The sequence below is a fragment of the Cherax quadricarinatus genome, chromosome 96 (assembly GCF_038502225.1).
Source record: "Cherax quadricarinatus isolate ZL_2023a chromosome 96, ASM3850222v1, whole genome shotgun sequence".
In the NCBI taxonomy this organism is placed as follows: Eukaryota; Metazoa; Arthropoda; class Malacostraca; order Decapoda; family Parastacidae; genus Cherax; species Cherax quadricarinatus.
In genome coordinates this window covers 7410500-7433251 of record NC_091387.1, presented here as the reverse complement: position 1 = coordinate 7433251, position 22752 = coordinate 7410500, and the positions used below count along the sequence as shown (strand labels likewise).

Sequence of the window (22752 nt, the reverse complement as noted above, 5' to 3'; positions counted from 1 at the left end):
GAAAGATACTTACGACAACATTTTGGCTCAACTTGGACCAATAATTAATCACACAATGTGTGTGACTAGTTAGTGATCCAAGTCAGACCAAAACATCCTCATAAGCTTCTTTCTCCTATGTGTGGGTTATTTGTGTATTGTGTATCATAATTCAGATGATCATCCAAACAACAGTGCTCTCAACCCGTCATTCAGGGTGCAGGCACTGTACTTCCCACCTCCAGAACCTGAGTCCCTGGAGGCTGGTAAAATAAATAACTTAACATGCTCAATAACAAATACCACGGGTGGGGTTAGAACCCGCGATCAGAGTCACAAAACTCCAGACCGACGTGTTAGCCACTGGACCAGGTAGCTAACGCATCAGTTTTGTGACTCTCTGATCACTAGTTATAACCCCACCTGTGGTATGGTTTGTTTGCAATCGTGTCATTACGATTTCTTGAGTCATGCTTAATAATAACCCACATGGAGACAGAAACCCAGGAGATTGATTAAGCTTTATATTCTGACCCCCTTCTGGAATCCTCTTTAGCATCTGCTGAAGAGGATCCTAGAAGAGGGTTGAAATATGCAGATGGATCAATCAGTCTCTCAAGTTTCTTTCTCCATGTGGGTTATTACTGGGCATTTAAAAGTTTTTTTTTTTTATTATCACACTGGCCGATTCCCACCAAGGCAGGGTGGCCCGAAAAAGAAAAACTTTCACCATCATTCACTCCATCACTGTCTTGCCAGAAGGGTGCTTTACACTACAGTTTTCAAACTGCAACATTAACACCCCTCCTTCATTTAAAAGTATTCATTATATTTTAGTTATTCATAACTAAACCTGCAATAAGATCACAGTAAACAAGTGATATCACAATATACAAAACAACCACTGTGAAAATATAGTTAAATTCAAAATGCCAATAGTATTATTTGTGTAGTATACTTTTTTTTTTTTTTAACAAACCGGCCATATTCCACCGAGGCAAAACGACTCAAAAAGAAAAACAAAAGTTTCTCTTTTTAAATTTAGTAATGTATACAGGAAAGGGGGTTATTAGCCCTGTGCACCCTATACTTCTAGCAACATTATAGGCAGGACTTCCAGCAAGTGTGTGTGTGAGCGTGTTAGATAGGAGTGAGTGTGTAGACAAATCGCTTTTATGAATTAACATACTGCTGGAGTGTGAGCAAGGAAACATTTATGAAAGGATTCAGGGAAACCAGCAAACTGGACTTGAGTCCTGGAGGTGGGAAGTACAGCACCTGCACTCTGAAGGAGGGGTGTTAATGTTGCAGCTTTTTAACTGTAGTGTAGGGGCGAGCCTCTGTCAAGACAGTAGAGTGAATGATGATGAAAGTGTTTCTTCTTTTTCTGGTTACCCTACTTTGGTGGGAAATGGCCGATATGTTAATAAAAAAAAATTATATGCAGGCTCTCTGGCCAAGCCTGATGTCACGTGACAACCCCCGCATGTAGGTATCCACTCAAGAGGCCTTTGCCCCAGATTCAAATAGGCGGACCATGCAAGCAGGTGCAACAGGCTAGGCTCCACCACCCTTGCCAAACATATGCCTCTGTAACAAAGTCTACACTTGTTTTCTTGCTACCATCACTCCATCTATGAACCCTATCAACACAAACATTTTTATGATTTCTAACTTGATCAAGGACCTGTAATGACTCATGAGATCATAATGACATAATTTCAACCAAACCACTGCACGGGTGGGGATTAAACTTGCAGCAAGTGAGTCGTAAAACTCCAGACCGACGTGTTAGCCACTGGGCCAGCTGGCTATAATAAGATTCATCCAACTAGGTATATTTATACACCATAGGGAGGTTAGCATGGGTCATATGGGACCTGTGCTAACCTCTTTACAATGTCTAAATATACCTGGATGAATGTTATTGTAGCCAGCTGACCCAGTGGCTTACGCACTGGCTTGGAGTTTCACAACTTACTTGCCGCCAGTTCAATCCCCACCTGTACCGTGGTTTGACCTGTAATAGCCTTGCTAATGATTGTAGCCAAAGTATAAACGTAAGTAACCATTCTACAGAATTCATTACCTTTGTAACTTGTGAGCTCATTACCTTTGTACCTAGTTCAGCTATCAAAACTTTGGGGGCCCAGTCCCTGGACCCATTACGTACCTCTGTAATCTGTAAATACCTTTGTAACTTGTCATGATTGTGACCAGACTTACCTGGAGTTCATTACCTTTGTAAATTGTGAGTTCATTACCTTTGTAAATTGTGAGTTCATTACCTTTGTAAATTGTGAGTTCATTACCTCTGTAACTTGCTCAGCTATCAAAACTTTGGAGTCCAGTCCCTGGACCAATTATGTACCTCTGTAATCTTTTGACTACCGCCCACAGGATGGGTATGGGGTGCATAATAAACATATTAAACTAACTAACTAATGTGAAAAATCACAAAAGCCCTTGGAATTTCACTATTTTCACAGTAATTATTTTGCAAAACTAAACACATCAATTTTACCTGAGACACACGTAACCTCTTCTTCTCTTAGGCTGTTACTCTCTGTTGAAACCTCTAGATTTTCCTCCTGTGCTTCTCCTTCGTTATTTACCTTGGTGGTTAGTTCGCTCACAGTAATTGCCTCTGCATTAATGTCACAGTGTTTGATGCCTTTCTTGCCTAGTGCAACTATAGCATTTGCAGCTCTGGAAATATGGACAACTAGATTACATATATTGTGGCGGCATTTCTTAACTCATTACAGTGGTACCTCGGGATACAAACTTAATTCATTCCAGAAGTCTGTTCGAGTGCCGATACCGAACAAATTTGTTCCCATAAAGAATAATGTAAATTAGATTAATCCGTTTCAGACCCCCAAAAATACACTTACAAAAGCACTTACATAAATGCGTACACTTACATAATTGTACGAGTTTTGAGCTGTTCGTATCCCGAAGTACCACTGTATATTATTTTTAAACTTTAGAAAAAGGCTGGAAAAGATTATTGTGGATATAATGAGCATATCTTGGAGCTTCTGTTATCAACATAGCTGGAAAATATTTATATGATGACACATCATTGTGCTGTGTCATCATACCATGGTTTCTCATACACAGTATAGTAAACCCTCAATATAACAAACTCGATACAGCAGACCTTGATATAGCAGATTTCTGAAATAACAGACAAAATTTACTGGATAAATTGCACTTTCAACTCATTTAATTTTAAAGTTTATTACAATATAACTGTAAACTGTGTATACAATAAAACACTTTAGTGATCTTTTTGCTAATTTCAACATTCTAATTTAACAAACACTTGGAGAATTTCTCCTATTAATTAATTACACTAAGGATTTACCAATACAGTACAGTAGTTCCCTGTATCCGCGGGACATATGTTCCAAGACCTACTATGGATGCCCAAAACTGTGGATAGTAGCAAACCTTATATATATAAGTTTACAACTTCTCTTAGACTTTGAAGAAAAGTCAGCATCACTATTTTTTGCATTTTGGGGCCATTATTAACAAAATTAACGGTTATTTTTATAACAACACTGCGATAATGTGGGCTGTGGTAACAGCGGATAACTGAAACTGTTGAAACCAAATCCACTGATGTGAGGGTTCTACTGCACAGTAGGGCTCCCACATCCGTGGGTCCAGTTTCCACGATTTCAGTTATCCGCTGTTTACCATAGCCCAAAAATAACCCATAAGTAGTTGTGCTAGCAGTTCTTCAAAGCCTAAGACAAGCCGTGAAGTGCTTCCCATCAGTGAAAAAATGATAATTCTCGATGTATTGCATGCAATTTGTCAATTAAACTTTATAATAGGTATGTACAAAAACAAAAAAAGAGACATATACGGTTCACCACTATCCACAGTTTCGGTATTAGCAGCACGGCCTCGGAACTTGTCCCTCACAGATAAGGAGGTCCAAGTGTACATCATTCTGTACATCACTAATGACGGAAGTACTCTATTATTCTACCCTATGATAAGAGGTACAAGTACGGATTTGTTAATGATATGAACAAAACAGCCTGGTTGAACCTGTCTTTACCTATTTGTGATTACCAATTTATCATTGCCTATTTCTGATTACCTATTTGTGATTACCTATTTGTAATTACCTATTTGTGATTATATACTCATGATTGCCAATTTGTGATTACCTATTTGTAATTACCTATATGTGATTACCAATTTATGATTGCCAATTTATGATTACCTATTTATGATCAACTATTTGTGATTACCTATTTGTGATTACCTATTTGTGATTACCTATTTGTGATTTATTTGTGATTACCTATTTGTGATTACCTATTTGTGATTACCTATTTGTGATTACCTATTTATAATTACCTATTTGTGATTACCTATTTGTGATTACCTATTTGTGATTACCTATTTATAATTACCTATTTGTGATTACCTATTTGTGATTACCTATTTGTGATTACCTATTTGTGATTACCTATTTGTGATTTATTTGTATTTACCTATCTGTAAATGCCTATTTGTGGTTCTAGAATAAAAACTGATGGATTGAACACATCGACTCCTGGCTGAGGGACTGATTACCTCAAATTCCTCGTCTTCCACCTTTCTCTGCATTGGACTGAGGAAACCACTGTGTAGCAAAGAGTTTCCAGAATAAAGATATGCAAATATTGTACAGGTGTCTTATTGACCACCATCCATACAAGATAATACAAGCAAGGGGGTCATACAACACCTGGGGGGTCATACAACACCTGGGGGGTTATGCAACACCTGGGGGATCATACAACACCTGGGGGGTCATACAACACCTGGGGGATCATACAACACCTGGGGGGTTATGCAACACCTGGGGGTCATACAACACCTGGGGGATCATACAACACCCGGGGGGTTATGCAACACCTGGGGAATGGGAGTCAATTAGGTTAGATCCAAGGAAAGTCAGAACAGGTCCAATCTGCTGGATCAAGAGCCTCTCACTGGTAACAAGACAGCTTCTCTGAGTGGGACCTCTCATCCAAGTACAGTATACTACCTCCCTTGAGTGGGACCTCTCATACAAGTACAGTATACTACCTCCCTTGAGTGGGACCTCTCATACAAGTATAGTATACTACCTCCCTTGAGTGGGACCTCTTATACAAGTACAGTATACTACCTCCCTTGAGTGGGACCTCTCATACTAGTACACTACCTCCCTTGAGTGGGACCTCTCATACAAGTACAGTATAAGACCTCCCTTGAGTGGGACCTCTCATACAAGTATAGTATACTACCTCCCTTGAGTGGGACCTCTCATACTAGTATACTACCTCCCTTGAGTGGGACCTCTCATACAAGTACAGTATAAGACCTCCCTTGAGTGAGACCTCTCATACAAGTACAGTATAAGACCTCCCTTGAGTGGGACCTCTCATACAAGTACACTATCACAAACCTGTATGATTTATTGACTTCTTTCTGCATGTCCACATCATACTTATGATACTTCTCATACATGCTGATGATGAGATCTCTCTCCTCTTCGGAATATTCTTCGAGCGATGGATGGAAGCGTTTAGCATGTTTGACATAAGTGTTTTTTCTGGGACCGTCGTACGACTTGAAGGTAGTGAAACACAGCATGCAAATGCTCATATTGGTCCGTGTGTCATAATCCACCAAGAGTTGTCGTCGCCATTCCTCCTGGGGTTAAACAGACGTTACAATAATAATAATAACACATAATAATCTTTATTTTCTACCAGTACATGATACAACTTATACAGATCATAGCTGACATCAGTGACATACTATATAGAAAGCTCCTGGTTATGCAGAGCATTTTGGGCAAACTAGGTAAATTTTGTCCCCAGGATGCAACCCACACCAGTCCACCAACACCCAGGTACCTACTTACTGCTAGGCGAAGATGGACAGCATATGTCTTAAGGAAACACATCCTAATGTTTCCACCCATACCAGGGATTGAACCTTGGACCTTAGTGTGTGAGCTGAGTGCGCTACCAATCAACCTACGAGACACCCTTAATAATGTATGAGTTAGATAGGAGTGGAGATGAATGGTTTTTGGGACTTGATGAGCTGTTGGAGTGTAAGCAGGGTAATATTTTGTGAAGGGATTCAGGGAAACTGGTTAGCAGGATTTGAGTCCTGGAGGTGGGAAGTACAGTGCGTACACTTCAAAGGAGGGGTTTGGGATATTTGCTGTTTAGGCCTTCAAAACCAGGGATGCCAAGCCCATGATAATTCTCTTCAAATCGCTTGTTCTCTCTAGGCTGGAAGTTGTACACTAGCAGCCCCTTTCACGGCAGGCAAAATTGCTGACCTGGAGAATATACAGAGAAGTTTCACGGCACGTATAAGTATGATAAAGCTCCTAAATTAAAGGGAACAATAGAAGTCCCTTGGCCTATACTCCCGAAATGCAGGCGAGAAAGATACATGATAATAGTCCAAAATCTGCACTCCCTACAAAAGCAAAAGACTGGGCAGGAGATTCAACATCTCCCCAATGAAAAGCAGGGGTGCCACAAGTACACTAAAAGACAATGCAATAAGTATCAGGACACAAGACTGTTCAACTGCCTCCCAGCATATGTAAGGGGTATTACCAACAGACCCCTGGCAGTCTTCATGACCCCTGGCTGTCTTCATGACCCCTGGCTGTCTTCATGACCCCTGGCTGTCTTCAAGAAGGTGCTGGACAAACATCTAAAGTCAGTACCTGCTCAGCTGGGCTATAGCTCCTACGTTGGTTTACGTGTGGCCAGCAGTAACAACCTGGTTGATTAGGTCCTGATCCACCACGAGGCCTGATCATGGACCGAGCCATGGGGGCATTGACCCCCCGAACACCCTGCAGGTATATCCCAAGTGCACATTTAAACTGATGTATCTGCATGCCTCTGGCAAGAGGGTGGTGGAGTGAGTGATGATCAAAGTGTTTTTTCCTTTTCTTTTGGGTCATCCTGCATTGGTGGGAAAATGGCCAATGTGTTAAAAGTATAATAATAATAATAATAATAATATAGGTAGTACCAACAATACCACCAGTCCGATGACATTCTTCTTTGCAAATATACAGGGTCTAAAGCCAGCAACAAACAACAAAATACCTTTCATCCGTGGACTGCTTGCAGAGGCAAAGGCAATGTTTGCGGCTTTCACTGAGACCCACATAAAGGATCACTTGGACAACGAAATATGGATCCCAGGTTACAACCTATACAGATGTGACAGAGTGAACAGGCAAAAGGGAAGGATGGGGGGGGGTTTGGCCTGTACATTGCAGAGTCACTTGTTTGCACAGAACTGCTTAATGCCTCAAATGATGTAGTGGAAGTTTTAGCAGTAAAGGTCGAGAACCAAAACCTAGTCATTGTGGTAGTCTACAAGCCTCTGGATGCAACATCCCAGCAATTCCAGGAACAGCTGTTAAAAATTGACCACTGTCTGGAAAATCTTCCAGCTCCTGCACCCAACATCTTGCTCCTGGGGGATTTCAACTTAAGGCACCTAAAATGGAGGAATATAGCAAATAATATTGTTGCAGTAATAACACCAGGAGGCAGCTCTGATGAAAACTCACACTCACACGAGCTTTTAAATCTCTGCACAAAATTCAATTTAAACCAGCAAATAATAGAGCCTACTAGACTGGAGAATACACTAGACCTCATCTTCACTAACAATGATGATCTGATAAGAAATGTCACCATATCAAAAACAATATACTCAGATCACAACATAATTGAGGTTCAGACATGTATGCGTGGAGCCCCAGACCGACATAATGAGACTAGTCACGAGGGAGCATTCACTAAATTCAACTTCAATAACAAAAACATAAAGTGGGACCAAGTAAACCAAGTCCTAACCGATATAAGCTGGGAAGATATACTAAGCAACACAGACCCCAACTTATGCCTAGAACAGATTAACTTGGTGGCACTCGATGTATGCACAAGGCTTATTCCTCTAAGAAAAAGGAGGAGTAGATGTAAAATAGAAAGAGACAGGCGCTCCCTTTACAGGCGACGGAAAAGAATAACAGAGCGGCTAAAAGAGGTCAATACATCTGAAATGCATAGGGAGACACTGGTCAGAGAAATAGCAAGCATCGAACTTAAGCTAAAGGAATCTTAAAGGAGTCAGGAATCACGGGAAGAACTAAAAGCCATAAATGAAATCAAAAGAAACCCAAAGTATTTCTTCTCCTATGCCAAATCAAAGTCGAGAACAACGTCCAGTATTGGGCCCCTACTTAAACAAGATGGGTCCTACAGAGATGACAGCAAGGAAATGAGTGAGCTACTCAAGTCCCAATATGACTCAGTTTTTAGGAAGCCGCTAACCAGACTGAGAGTCGAAGATCAAAATTAATTTTATATGAGAGAGCCACAAAATTTGGTTAACACAAGCCTATCCGATGTTATCCTGATGCCAAATGACTTCGAACAGGCGATAAATGACATGCCCATGCATTCTGCCCCAGGGCCAGACTCATGGAACTCCGTGTTCATCAAGAACTGCAAGAAGCCCCTATCACGAGCCTTTACCATCCTATGGAGAGGGAGCATGGACACGGGGGTCGTCCCACAGTTACTAAAAACAACAGACATAGCCCCACTCCACAAAGGGGGCAGTAAAGCAACAGCAAAGAACTACAGACCGATAGCACTAACATCCCATATCATAAAAATCTTTGAAAGGGTCCTAAGAAGCAAGATCACCACCCATCTAGAAACCCATCAGTTACACAACCCAGGGCAACATGGGTTTAGAACAGGTCGCTCCTGTCTGTCTCAACTATTGGATCACTACGACAAGGTCCTAAATGCACTAGAAGACAAAAAGAATGCAGATGTAATATATACAGACTTTGCAAAACCCTTCGACAAGTGTGACCATGGCGTAATAGCGCACAAAATGCGTACTAAAGGAATAACAGGAAAAGTCGGTCGATGGATCTATAATTTCCTCACTAACAGAACACAGCGTAGTCGTCAACAGAGTAAAGTCCGAGGCAGCTACGGTGAAAAGCTCTGTTCAACAAGGCACAGTACTCGCTCCCATCTTGTTCCTCATCCTCATATCCGACATAGACAAGGATGTCAGCCACAGCACCGTGTCTTCCTTTGCAGATGACACCCGAATCTGCATGACTGTCTTCCATTGCAGACACTGCAAGGCTCCAGGCGGACATCAACCAAATCTTTCAGTGGGCTGCAGAAAACGATATGAAGTTCAACGATGAGAAATTTCAATTACTTAGATATGGTAAACACGAGGAAATTAAATCTTCATCAGAGTACAAAACAAATTCTGGCCACAAAATAGAGTGAAACACCAACGTCAAAGACCTGTCGGAGGATCTCACCTTCAAGGACCATAACATTTTATCAATCGCATCTGCTAGAAAATTGACAGGATGGATAATGAGAACCTTCAAAACTAGGGAGGCCAAGCCCATGATGACACTCTTCAGGTCACTTGTTCTATCTAGGCTGGAATATTGCTGCACACTAACAGCACCTTTCAAGGCAGGTGAAATTGCTGACCTAGAAAATGTACAGAGAACCTTCACGGCGCGCATAACGGAGATAAAACACCTCAAATACTGGGAGCGCTTGAGGTTCCTAAACCTGTATTCCTTGGAATGCAGGCGGGAGAGATACATGATTATATACACCTGGAAAATCCTAGAGGGACTAGTACCGAACTTGCACACGAAAATCACTCACTACGAAAGCAAAAGACTTGGCAGACGATGCAACATCCCCCCAATGAAAAGCAGGGTTGTGACTAGCACGTTAAGAGACCATACAATAAGTGTCAGGGGCCCGAGACTGTTCAACTGCCTCCCAGCATACATAAGGGGGATTACCAACAGACCCCTGGCAGTCTTCAAGCTGGCACTGGACAAGCACCTAAAGTCGGTTCCTGACCAGCCGGGCTGTGTCTCGTACGTTGGTTTGCGTGCAGCCAGCAGCAACAGCCTGGTTGATCAGGCTCTGATCCACCAGGAGGCCTGGTCACAGACCGGGCCGCGGGGGCATTGACCCCCGGAACTCTCTCCAGGTAAACTCCAGGTAAACTCCAGTAGGTTGGTAGACAGCAACCACCCAGGGAGGTACTACCATCCTGCCAAGTGAGTGTAAAACGAAAGCCTGTAATTGTTTTACATGATGGTAGGATTGCTGGTGTCCATTTTTCTGTCTTGTAAACATGCAAGATTTCAGGTACATCTTGCTACTTCTACTTACACTTAGGTCACACTACACATACATGTACAAGCATATATATATACACACCCCTCTGGATATTCTTCTATTTTCTTTCTAGTTCTTGTTCTTGTTTATTTCCTCTTATCTCCATGGGGAAGTGGAACAGAATTCTTCCTCCGTAAGCCATGCGTGTTATAAGAGGCGACTAAAATGCCGGGAGCAAGGGGATAGTAACCCCTTCTCCCGTATAAATTACTAAATTTAAAAGAGAAACTTTCATTTTTCTTTTTGGGCCACCCTGCCTTGGTGGGATATGGCAGGTGTGTTGAATGAAAGAAATAATAATAATAATAATAATAATAATAATAATAATAATAATAATAATAATAATAATAATAAGGGATTCAGCGAAACCGGTTAGCCTGACTTGAGTCCTAGAGGTGGGACAGCAGGTTTAAAAAAACATGCCCAACACTTCAACCAGTGTTGGAAATCAAACCCCAGATAGTGTGAGGCAAGTGTATTGCTAACCAAGCCACAGGACATCCTAACCCAGTGTTTAGAAGCTCACTATTTTTTCACAGTGGTTATTCTGCATATTGTGATACCAACTGTTTACTGTGATTTTACTGAATCTGAATACAGTGAAACTTTGGTTTTCATGATTAATCCATTCATCCATTAATCCATTAATCCATTAATCCATTTCATGATTAATCCATTCAGTTTATTCTGGCGATAAACTGAATTGTACGACAACAGAGGCAATATTTCCCATAAGAAATAATGTAAAGCCAATTAATCTGTTCCAGACACCCAAAAATATTAACAAAAAATACATTTTAGAATAATTATAATTTTACATACAAACTAGGGCACATGAAAACCCAGATTCCACTGTAACGTAATGGCCAGGAAAAGGGAAGAACATGATGGGAAATAAGAATAAGAATAGAGTAAATGAATCATATTTAGAGATGTTGGCATTACAAAATATAACAATAGTAATTACCATCACAGGCAGGCCCCACTTTACAGTGCTTCACTTTTACAATGCTTCACTTTACAGTGCTTCTCTTTTACAGTGCTTCACTTTACAGTGCTTCTCTTTTACAGTGCTTCACTTTACAGTGCTTCTCTTTTACAGTGCTTCACTTTACAGCACTTCTCTTTTACAGTGCTTCACTTTACAGTGCTTCACTTTTACAGTGCTTCACTTTACAGCACTTCTCTTTTACAGTGCTTCACTTTACAGTGCTTCTCTTTTACAGTGCTTCACTTTACAGCACTTCTCTTTTACAGTGCTTCACTTTACAGCACTTCTCTTTTACAGTGCTTCACTTTACAGTGCTTCTCTTTTACAGTGCTTCACTTTTACAGTGCTTCACTTTACAGCACTTCTCTTTTACAGTGCTTCACTTTACAGCACTTCTCTTTTACAGTGCTTCACTTTACAGCACTTCTCTTTTACAGTGCTTCACTTTACAGCACTTCTCTTTTACAGTGCTTCACTTTACAGTGCTTCTCTTTTACAGTGCTTCACTTTACAGCACTTCTCTTTTACAGTGCTTCACTTTACAGTGCTTCTCTTTTACAGTGCTTCACTTTACAGCACTTCTCTTTTACAGTGCTTCACTTTACAGCACTTCTCTTTTACAGTGCTTCACTTTACAGCACTTCTCTTTTACAGTGCTTCACTTTACAGCTCTTCACTAATATAGCTGTTTTCAGTTATACTCATTCTTCATTTATTCAGACTTCCTACAATAAATATATTCACCACTTGCTATAAGCTATGGTGGCTAAAAATATTTTAAGGTAAGTAACGTGTGTACTGTACAGTGGACCCACGCTTAACGATCACCTCCCAATGCGACCAATTATGTAAGTGTATTTATGTAAGTGCGTTTGTACGTGTATGTTTGGGGGTCTGAAATGGACTAATCTACTTCACAATATTCATTATGGGAACAAATTCAGTCAGTACTGGCACCTGAACATACTTCTGGAATGAAAAAATATCGTTAACCGGGGGTCCACCGTATATGCATTTTTTAGGCCTAGCTCTATTGCTCACTTAATATATGATAGTGTAAACATGTTATCAGATTTTTATATATTATTATTATTATTATTATTATTATTATAATCAAAAAGAAGCGCTAAGCCACAAGGGCTATACAGCGCTGAGATTTTTATATAGATTTGAAAGTGAAAAAAAGGTCTATGTTTCACTTTACAGCAATAGCCTGGAACCTAACCTGCTGTATAAGTGGGGCCCTCCTGTACCTACTTGCTGCTAGGTGGACAGGGGCAGTGAGTGTAGGGAAACATGCCTGTGTTGAGGGTCAAACCACAGACCCTCGGTATGTGAGCATCAAGACAGTGATTGATTAAATGAAGGTGAATGTGTTTCCTCTTTCTTTTTTTTTTGGGGGGGGGGGGATCACCTGCCTCTGTGGAAGACGGCTAACGTTTGGAAAAAACTACACAGATAAAACTTACTTTAAAAGTTCTCATATTAATAGTAACTCTCTGAGAATTCGAGGATGCTGGCTCCCCCGTAGGCGTTCCTTCAGCGACTTGTTGTAGGATGCTGTGGAAGTATGGCGTGACCTTCTCCTCATTGCTCTCCGAGAGAGGAGCGACGGAAGCACCAGCTGTGGCATTTATGGTATTGTTTAGGATGATTGGCGCTCTGCATGCCGATACCACATTAATATCCTCCAGTGCCCCAGTACTAGGCACTTGTGTTGCTGTTGTGGTAGTGGCTGGAGGTATAACCGGTGCCACGGGAACAACAATTAAATCACTCGGAGTTTCTGGGGCACTCTGAGTGTCGCTCTCGTCGCTGATCACAGCTACATCTTCCATGATGGTGATATCACTGAAAGTTATTAACAACAAGCTTAGCTACTTTTAAATACTGGAACGGTTAATAGAAAAAAAAAAAATATCCACTTTAACCAGTAAACGGTCCAAGCAGATCTACGTTCACATGCGTAGTGCTCCAAAAGTAGATCTACGTTTTTTTTACATAGTATTTTCAATAACAAAAAAAAAAATAGATCAAAGTTTTTTTACACATTTTCAAATGTAAAAAAAAAAAAAGATGATCTACTTTTTTTACATACTGTCAAATGTTGAAAAAACGTATATATACGTTTGGACCGTTTAAGGGTTAAACACTGGAATGGTTAATAGAAAAAAAAGAATATCCACTTTAAGATGTAAATGAAGATGTATGCGTAAGCACATCAAAATGCTCAGGTTGTATTTCCCATTTTCACTGTAGTATTTTTGCATACCTTACTATGCCTTTAAATGTGTGTGTTATTCTTATTGTTTTCATCAAACTGGCCATATCCTACCAAGGCAGGGTGACCTAAAAATAAAAATAAAAGTTTTTCTTTTAAAATTTAGTAACCCATACAGGAGACGAGGTTACTAGCCCCTTGCTCCCAGTATTTCAGTCGATTCCGATGACAGGCATGACTTACGGTGTATTATTATTATTTGGTTTAGAAACACACGTAAGCAAACACTATGACATATTTATTAGAAAACATTTCGATCCTGGGACCTTGATCACCTCCCAGGACCGAAACGTTTTCTAATAAATATATCATAGTGTTTGCTTACGTGTCTTTCGAAACCAACTTGTCGGTATTTATTACCAAGGTTTATACCATTATTATTATTTAAGGAAAAATAATGAGATTTCTCCGTGAATCTATTTAAATATTTTACTTTTCCCAAAAATACCATCTGTGATACATAATTATGTACACAGTACTTCATTATATAAAATAGTATAATAGGGAAGTGGAACAGAATTCTTCTCTGTAAGCTAGGCGTGTTGTAAGAGAAACTAAAATGCCGGGAGCAAGAGGCTAATAACTCCTTCTCCTGCATACATTACTTAATTTAAAAGAGAAACTTTAATTTTTCTTCTTAGGTCACCCTGCCTCAGTGGGATATGACCGGTTTGTTTTAATGAAAGAAGAATACAGTAAATACATTTTTAGTTATGATTACCCTTACCTAGAAATTTCAATCTTCTCGATCTTGACAGGAGATTTTTGAGTAGCTGCTTCCATATCTTGATTATTATGTTGCTCTGGTTCAACTTCTTGAGTGTGCAAACCTACAGCTGCCTTTTCTGCTAACGATATAGCTTCTGGTAGATGAGAAGTCTGTGTTGATGAGATGCTTTGTGATGTGATAACAGAAGTCGATGCATTAGGAGGTAGGCTAAGGTTCATCAGAGGGATGTGGAACGCTGGGTGGGCAGGCAGGGCGGTTGTTCGAGAAGATTCGGTCGTTCTAGCACGTTTGGATGCCGGAGGAATGACAACCTGATCTTGGGTAATCATCACTGAAGACTCGCGGATTGCCGCAGCTTCGCGTAAGGCCGCCTCTCGCGCCTCCCGCCGAGCTTCCCGCCTCTCTTCCTTTTTGCTTCGCTCAGTGGCAGCATAGAGGAGGTCATCTAAACGATTACGTCTCTCCTGTCTCTCCTGAGGCGTTTCATCATGGATATTTTTTAACGAACCGTTGAAAGATAAGTTAAGAGGTGATGGGTCCCGCTCTAGTGGATCAGGTAGCTGATTATGAGGTGATATACTCTGTGGAATTAGTCCATACATCCCTACAGGATACTCAGTCCCTACAGTATATATTGGAGCAGACTGGCAATTACTGGGTCTTGACCTTCCTCTGCTGTGATGTCTTTGGTTATCTCCATCACTCAGAGACTTCTGTTCACTAGTTACAGATGAAACTTCTGCCAGTCCCTTAATTTTGAGACTCTCTGCTGTTCTAAGGAGAGACGCAAGGTTCTCCTGGTCGACATTCACTTCGCCGTGGTAGATGAAGTGTATGAGGGATGCCACGTCTTGCGGGTGAGGACCATCCAGCACAACAATTGGAGAGTTTCCTGGGGGTAGTGCACCAAGCAGATTTTCAAAGTGACTGCTGGATGCACACAGCACCAGTTTGTGCAATCTCCAAACCTCTCCTGAAATGATTGTAGATATATAATAAAGGCATACACAGATGCAGAACATCAATATGATACACATGATACATAAGATACATTATGTATAATATGCACAGATATCAAGTAGCATGGATGTGCAAATCTAATAAGTAGGAAATTCATAGTGAAGTACAGTATGACCCCAGTATCTGCGAGGGATACATTCCAAGGACCTGCCGTGGATAGTAGCAAACCCTATATACAAGTCCTATACATACATATTATAAAGTTTAATTGATAAATTATGCACAATGGGTGGAGAATTATCACTTTTTGACTGATGGGAAGCGCTTCACAGCTTCTCTTAGACTCTGAAGAACTGTCAGCTTCTCTACTATTGCACTCTGGGGCCATTATTATACAAAATTAAAAGGTATTCTGGGCCACAGTAAACCGTGGGTAACTGAAAGCACAAATACCAAATCAGTGGATATGAGGGTTCTACTGCACTGACAGGCGTGGGTGGTGAAATGGAATTGTTAGGTCTTACACTCACTTAATGACTGTTACTTAAGTATCTCAACATCAACAATAACTCACAAAAACATAACACAACTGCAAACGAGTCATGAAGTTCATTACCTCTGAAACTTGTGTACAAATGGTATATAATACCGACAAGATGAGAGCAAGACACATGTGCAACATCTGGGTATCTTTATTGTAGACGTTTTGCCATCCAGTGGCTTTATCAATACAAATTCCAGGACATAACTTGAAGACAGTAGAACTATGTACAGAAGATGAGGTAATCAGTCCCTCAACCTAGGAGTAGGTGGAAACAGCACCATAGTCGTGGAGATTCTGAAGCAGAAGAAAGGATCCTGGCGCTTATATAGTAACGTCAGGTGAAGCAGACGAGGGCAAATTCACTGGTGGGCGGGATTCCCCAGTGGAAGTAGGTCCTTCCCAAAGAGATGGGTTAGTTGTAGTAGTAGTTGTCGAGACATGTACATAACCTTCACAACTACGACAACTACTACTACAACTAACCCATCTCTTTGGGAAGGACCTACTTCCACTGGGGAATCCCGCCCACCAGTGAATTTGCCCTCGTCTGCTTCACCTGACGTTACTATATAAGCGCCCGGATTCTTTCTTCTGCTTCAGAATCTCCACGACTATGGTGCTGTTTCCACCTACTCCTAGGTTGAGGGACTGATTACCTCATCTTCTGTACATAGTTCTACTGTCTTCAAGTTATGTCCTGGAATTTGTATTGATAAAGCCACTGGATGGCGAAACGTCTACAAAAAAGATACCCAGATGTTGCACATGTGTCTTGCTCTCATCTTGTCGGTATTATATACCATTCGTACACAACTTGTCAGACACTGCAACATCATGGAATCTTAATTCTGAGGACATGTACATAACCTTCACAACTACGACAACTACTACTACAACTAACCCATCTCTTTGGGAAGGACCTACTTCCACTGGGGAATCCCGCCCACCAGTGAATTTGCCCTCGTCTGCTTCACCTGACGTTACTATATAAGCGCCCGGATTCTTTCTTCTGCTTCAGAATCTCCACGACTATGGTGCTGTTTCCACCTACTCCTAGGTTGAGGGACTGATTACCTCATCTTCTGTACATAGTTCTACTGTCTTCAAGTTATGTCCTGGAATTTGTATTGATAAAGCCACTGGATGGCGAAACGTCTACAATAAAGATACCCAGATGTTGCACATGTGTCTTGCTCTCACCTCTGAAACTTGCTCAGCTATCAAAACTTTGGGGCCCAGTCCCTGGACCCATTATGTACCTCTGTAATCTGTTGGCTACTGCCCACAGGATGGGTATGGGGAGCATAATAAAGGTACATATTAAACTAAACTAACGACTGCAAAGAAGTCCCGAAATGCATTGGCCTGCGAGTTTTGGGGCTCACTTGCAGTAGGTTCAACACCCACTTGTTCCCTGGTTTATCAATGATAAATTCTGATTATATTCTGATATTTGCTTTTACCAGGTACACAGTACCCAGGTATAACACATGAAGACTATTTCTGGAAGTATACCACTCAAGGTTTACACTTCCCTCACTAGGTACACAGTACCCAGGTATAACACATGAAGACTATTTCTGGAAGTATACCACTCAACGTTTACACTTCCCTCACTAGGTACACAGTACCCAGGTATAACACATGAAGACTATTTCTGGAAGTATACCATTCTAGGTTTACACCTCCCCACCAATTTTTCGAACAAATTTCAAGCTGTATCAGTGCTATAGTTAGTCAGTAACAAAGGTACAAAATGAAATTAGACACATGTGCAACATGTGGGTATCTTTAATGTAGACATTTCGTCATCCAGTGACTTTATCAACACAAATTCTAGGACATAATCTGAAGACAGTAGAACTACATACAGACGCTGAGGTAATCAGTCCCTGAGGGATTGATATATGAGACATACACTTATAATACAAAAACATTAAACATTAATACAAAACATTAAACTCCAATATAAACCCTCCGCTTAAACTTCTCCTTGATAGCTACAACAGAATGCACAGTCACAATACAAGGCACAAAGCACTCTGAGACATCCCTCATGTCAGTCTCTCACTATGCAAAAAGGCAATGCAGAGAAAGGGCCCGAAGATCTGGAATTTACTACCTATATCGGTAAAAGATCTCCTGACCGTATACAAGTTTAGGGATATGCTTAACCTTTACATTGTGCAAACATAGATCTACGTTCACATGAGTTGCGTTCCGAACGTAGATCTACGTTTTTTAACACTTGAAAGTAAGTAAAATAACACGTAGATCTATGTTCGGAGCGCTACGCATGTGAATGCAGATCTACGTTTGGACAGTTTAAGAGGTAAAAATCATCTCATCTCTCAATACTAAACAACACAACTTCTAATCAGTATGAAGCAACTCTCCCAAATACAGTGGACCCACGCTTGACGATCAGCTCCCAATGCGACCAATTATGTAAGTGTATTTATGTAAGTGCGTTTGTACGTGTATGTTTGGGGGTCTGAAATGGACTAATCTACTTCACAATATTCCTTATGGGAACAAATTCGGTCAGTACTGGCACCTGAACATACTTCTGGAATGAAAAAATATCGTTAACCGGGGGTCCACTGTATTATATGACCTCTAGTTTATTAAAACATCTGCCAATCCATATAATAGTACCGTTTGAACCATTAATTGTAATATTGTTATTTATGTGCATATACGAGATTATTATTCTTCTGAGCCTCCACCTCGACTACCTTGCATTAGCATTAAGATAAAATTAAGATTTATTAAAAGGGTTAACCACTCTTATCTCATCTAGACTTAAGTAGTTATTATGTACTAGGATTAGTGTTGCCAAAATGCCCGAGCATGATACAGTGATACCTCGAGTTTCGAACAGCTCCCAACTCGAACAATTATGTAAGTGTGTTTTTGTAAGTGCTTTTGTAAGGGTATTTTTGGGGGTCTGAAATGGACTAATCTAATTTACATTATTCTTTATGGGAACAAATTCGTTTGGTATCGGGACTTGAACAGCCTTCCGGAACGAATTAAGTTCGTAACTCGAGGTACCACTGTAGTGGTTAACGCTCTCGCTTCACACGGCGAGGGCCTGGGTTCGATTCCCAGCCAGAGTAGAAACATTGGACGTGTTTCTTTCCACCTGTTGTCTATGTTCCCCATCAGTAAAATGGGTACCTGGGTGTTAGTTGACTGGTGTGGGTCGCATCCTGGGACACTGACCTAAGGAGGCCTGGTCACAGACCGGGCCGCCGGGGCGTTGACCCCCGGAACTCTCTCCAGATAAACTCCAGATAAACACATTGTAACCTTTGCAAAGAAATAAAATATTCATCTTTACTGTCTTTGAATTTATACTAATAAAGCCACTGGATGGTGCAATGTCTACGATAAAGATACCCAAATGTTGTACGTGTCTAATACTTCACGTTATATTCTGAACGAGTGTGAGAGTGGGTATGGGTGGGCATGAACTGAACCTACCTAGCACAGGCCTAGATAGGCCTACCATCAGTGCTCCATTCCTACGTTCTCATTACCTTGGCAGCATAAAGTCACATCGGTGTGTTGTTCTGAAGTAAGAATGTGACCTAGAGTTCCTAACAGGTTGCTGGTATGGTTGTTCCACCTCAAGCAGAACTTCTGGAATGTTCCCATCTTTGTTACCTCATTGGCTCACTTGCCTGAAATATAATAGAAGATTTTATAATTTTAATTTCAATAATATGGGGCCTTAGCCAAAAATTTATTTCTGGGATTTGTTGGGATTTTGAACTCAAGAGGGTTAGCCACCCAGGATAACCTGGGTAAGTTAGTTCGTTCAGGTATACACAAATACAAAGATTATCATTCATAGCAGCATATGTGTAGAGAACCTGGGATAACCCAACAGAGACAGAGTGACTTATTTCCATTGGGGTAGGGAGGGTTAGCAACCCAGGATAACCCAGGGTAGGGAGGGTTAGCAACCCAGGATAACCCAGGGTAGGGAGTGTTAGCCACCCAGGATAACCCAGGGTAGGGAGGGTTAGCCACCCAGGATAACCCAGGGTAGGGAGTGTTAGCCACCCAGGATAACCCAGGGTAGGGAGTGTTAGCCACCCAGGATAACCCAGGAAAGTCAGTGCATCATCAAGTACTGTCTGTCTTATTTCCATTGTGATCCTTCAATATTGTCACCCAGGATGCGACCCACACCAGTCCACTAACACCCAGGATGCCACCCACACCAGTCCACTAACACCCAGGATGCCACACACACCAGTCCACTAACACCCAGGATGCCACACACACCAGTCCACTAACACCCAGGATGCCACACACACCAGTCCACTAACACCCAGGATGCCACCCACACCAGTCCACTAACACCCAGGATGCCACCCACACCAGTCCACTAACACCCAGGATGCCACCCACACCAGTCCACTAACACCCAGGATGTCACCCACACCAGTCCACTAACACCCAGGTACACTGATAGCAGGTGTAAGGTAACTAACACCCAGGTACCTACTTACTGCTAGGTGAACAGTGACAGCAGGTGTAAGGAAACATACCCAACATTTCCACCCATGCCAGGTTATGAACCATGGCCACTTAGTGTGTAAGACAAGTGCATTGCCTTAATAAAACGTACTTTCGTGAACCTTAACAAAATACTGGCCATTATTATTATTATTATTATTATTATTATTACACTATTATTATATGGGAAAATGTAACCAGTGGGGTGTCTCAAGGATCAGTACTTGCCTCCAAAACATTTCAGTTTTACATAAATGATTTAGCAGGAAATAATATGAACCTGGAACTAGAATGTTATGTAAATACCACCGAGGTGGATAACTGCATTAATAACAATGTTTCACTGGCACAGTGGGCTATATCTGGGCAACGGAAAATATATGATAAAAGAGTATATACAGCCTCTCCTCACTTAACGACGAAGTTCCGTTCCTAGGACCACGTCAGTAAACGAATTCGTCACTAAGTGAGGAACATACTATAATGGTGGTGGGTTTGTGTCAACCATCTTTGATACTGTTTTAATGTCACCTTTGCACCATTTGTAACATACCTGGCACATTTTTGAATGTTTATACAGTAGTGTACTGTATATTGTATTAAACAGAATAGAGAAAATCAACTCTAATATGAATTATTTAGGTATGCATACTGGTCAGAGAGCCCGTCGTAAGTCTGAGTCATCGGTAATTGAGCACGTCGCTAAGTGAGGAGAGGTTGTATACTTATATGTGCAAAGTAAACAATGAAAAAATTGTGAAATTCCTTGATAATGTGAAAAATCACAAAAGCGCGCTTGGAATTTCACTATTTTTTAATTTTGGTTATATTGCATATTGTGATATCACCTGTTTATTGTGATCTTATTGCATACTTATATACATACAGGCAGGCTCCGCTAATACAGCAGGTTAGGTTCTGGGCTATTGTAGGGCCCAGAACCTAACTTGCTGTGTAAGTGGGGCCCTACAATAGCCCAGAACCTAACCTGCTGTATAAGCAGAGCCCTACAGTAGCCTGGAACCTAACCTGCTGTATAAGCAGCACCCTACAGTAGCCTGGAACTTAACCTGCTGTATAAGCAGCACCCTACAGTAGCCTGGAACCTAACCTGCTGTATAAGCAGCACCCTACAGTAGCCTGGAACTTAACCTGCTGTATAAGCAGCACCCTACAGTAGCCTGGAACTTAACCTGCTGTATAAGCAGCACCCTACAGTAGCCTGGAACTTAACCTGCTGTATAAGCAGCACCCTACAGTAGCCTGGAACTTAACCTGCTGTATAAGCAGCACCCTACAGTAGCCTGGAACTTAACCTGCTGTATAAGCAGCACCCTACAGTAGCCTGGAACTTAACCTGCTGTATAAGCAGCACCCTACAGTAGCCTGGAACTTAACCTGCTGTATAAGCAGCACCCTACAGTAGCCTGGAACTTAACCTGCTGTATAAGCAGCACCCTACAGTAGCCTGGAACTTAACCTGCTGTATAAGCAGCACCCTACAATAGCCCAGAACCTAACCTGCTGTATTAGCGGAGCCTGCCTGTATATATATAAGTATGCAATAAGATCACAATAAACAGGTGATATCACAATATGCAATATAACCAAAATTAAAAAAATAGTGAAATTCCAAGCACGCTTTTGTGATTTTTCACATTATCAAGGAATTTCACAATTTTTTCATTGTTTACTTTGCACATACAGTGGACCCCCGGTTAACGATATTTTTTCATTCCAGAAGTATGTTCAGGTGCCAGTACTGACCGAATTTGTTCCCATAAGAAATATTGTGAAGTAGATTAGTCCATTTCAGACCCCCAAAAATACACGTACAAATGCACTTACATAAATACACTTACATAATTGGTCGCATTCGGAGGTAATCGTTATGCGGGGGTCCACTGTATAAGTATACAACCTCTCCTCACTTAGCGACGTGCTCAATTACCGATGACTCAGACTTACGACGGGCTCTCTGACCAGTATGCATACCTAAATAATGTATATTAAGATCACAATAACATCACAGTAAACAAGTGATATCACAATATGCAAAATAACTACAGTGAAAAAATAGTGAGATTCCGAGTGCTTTTCCGATCTCTCACATTATCGAGGAATAATGTGAGAAATCATGAAAGCACTTGGAATTCCACTATTCTTTTTTTACAGTGGTTATTTTTGCATAGTAAGATAAGATAAGACAAGATAAGATTTTGTTCGGATTTTTAACCCCGGAGGGTTAGCCACCCAGGATAACCCAAGAAAGTCAGTGCGTCATCGAGGACTGTCTAACTTATTTCCATTGGGGTCCTTAATCTTGTCCCCCAGGATGCGACCCACACCAGTCGACTAACACCCAGGTACCTATTTGCTGCTAGGTGAACAGGACAACAGGTGTAAGGAAACGTGTCGAATGTTTCCACCCGC

The 22752-nt window shown here is 41.1% G+C and overlaps 1 protein-coding gene across 4 annotated transcripts in view; it reads right to left on the bottom strand.

The window, feature by feature from the left end:
• LOC128701759 (uncharacterized) overlaps positions 1-22752 on the bottom strand; it is a 108439-nt gene that overhangs the window by 6714 nt on the left and 78973 nt on the right. For 3 of the 4 annotated variants that reach the window (XM_070105059.1, XM_070105061.1, XM_053795677.2), the window contains exons 2-6: positions 19332-19475; positions 14280-15255; positions 12741-13122; positions 5444-5691; positions 2504-2688 (exon numbers count right to left, since the gene is read on the bottom strand). In XM_070105059.1, coding sequence (XP_069961160.1) covers positions 2504-2688; positions 5444-5691; positions 12741-13122; positions 14280-15255; positions 19332-19449 — 1909 coding nt within the window. In that variant the 5' untranslated portion in view covers positions 19450-19475. Of the gene's footprint in view, positions 1-2503; positions 2689-5443; positions 5692-12740; positions 13123-14279; positions 15256-19331; positions 19476-22181; positions 22315-22752 lie in introns of all 4 variants that reach the window. The other variant, XM_070105060.1, reaches the window with a different exon arrangement.